General features: G+C 57.4%; 1 protein-coding gene across 1 annotated transcript in view; it reads right to left on the reverse strand.

Annotated features, from left to right (window-relative positions):
* Positions 1-720: 720 nt before the first annotated feature.
* Positions 721-1,046, reverse strand: part of LOC104295974 — a 7,691-nt gene continuing 7,365 nt past the window's right edge. The window contains exons 7-8 of the mRNA XM_009895793.1: positions 931-1,046; positions 721-830 (exon numbers count right to left, since the gene is read on the reverse strand). The exon at positions 931-1,046 is cut by the window's right edge and continues 82 nt beyond it. Of these exons, the coding sequence (XP_009894095.1) occupies positions 721-830; positions 931-1,046 (226 nt within the window). The remainder of the gene's footprint in view (positions 831-930) is intronic.

The raw sequence follows: 1,046 nt of genomic DNA on the forward strand, positions 1-1,046 counted from the left end.
GCCGGTTCCCTGCCAAGGGGAGCAGTCCTGCCCGCCCGGTGCCTGGATTTGGCCGCGGAGGGGAGATACAGCGGGGGCCACATCCAGCTCTCGCAGCTGCTCGCGCCGCAGGAGCCTCCCCAGGGACCCCGAGTGTTTCTCTCCGCCACTCGGTGCAAGGTTTGACCTTCGCTTCCTTCCTCCACCCACACGCCCTCGGCTTTCCAGCCGCTGTCCGGCATCCTTCGACTTTCCAGAGAATTCAGATCGCCAGCTTCAAATCACACTTTCCCCTTCCACCTCCCTCCCGCACCCCAGTGAGCCAACACGGAGGGGGGCAGGGGATAATAAAACACATTAGAGAGATTGTTTCCCTAGGTAAAATAATAAATACCAAAACGCTGCCAGCGAGTCAGGTTTCAAAAACCCTAATTTTCACATTCTCCCACACAGGGAAGGGTTTGGGGGTCTCCGGAGTGGGATTGTTGTTCTTGTAATGAGGGGTGGGGGGTTGCTCACCCCCCTACACACAATGGATGGGGTGTGGGGAGGGTGTTTTGGGGCTCCTCCGAAGCAGAGCCTTTCCTACTGCTCAATTATTTTCCTTTTCTAAGCAGGCTCCCGCCACGGCTCGGATTCGGCAAGAAGAGCAAAGGGAGATCCCGGAGGAGGAGGTGGCACCTGAGACCGAGGAGGAGGAGGAAGAGGAAGGCTTTACTAGGCGTCAGGCGAAGGCAGAGATTAGGCTTTGCAGCTCCAGATAGCAAAGGGGAAGATGATGTAGGACGTCGACCAGGCGAGGCAATAGACAGAAGCCACCGTTGCCGGCAAGAAGAGGACGACTGCCACCCCTACGGATTGGGAAAAGCCTTTGGGATCTGCTCCTTCCTCCTCCGCCGCCATCTCGGTGGGTTTAATTACCCCCCGCCTTGATTTTGTCCCCGTCGTTACCTCCAGCATAAACCATTTTCTTCCAGAGCTGGGACTCCAGCACCTTGTCGTGAGGGTAGAAACCCCGATCGACCATGAAGAGGATCATGACGATGGCGGTGACGCGCAGCAGGGTG

The sequence above is a fragment of the Charadrius vociferus genome, unplaced genomic scaffold, assembly GCF_000708025.1.
Source record: "Charadrius vociferus isolate BGI_N301 unplaced genomic scaffold, ASM70802v2 scaffold1792, whole genome shotgun sequence".
Taxonomy (NCBI): domain Eukaryota; kingdom Metazoa; phylum Chordata; class Aves; order Charadriiformes; family Charadriidae; genus Charadrius; species Charadrius vociferus.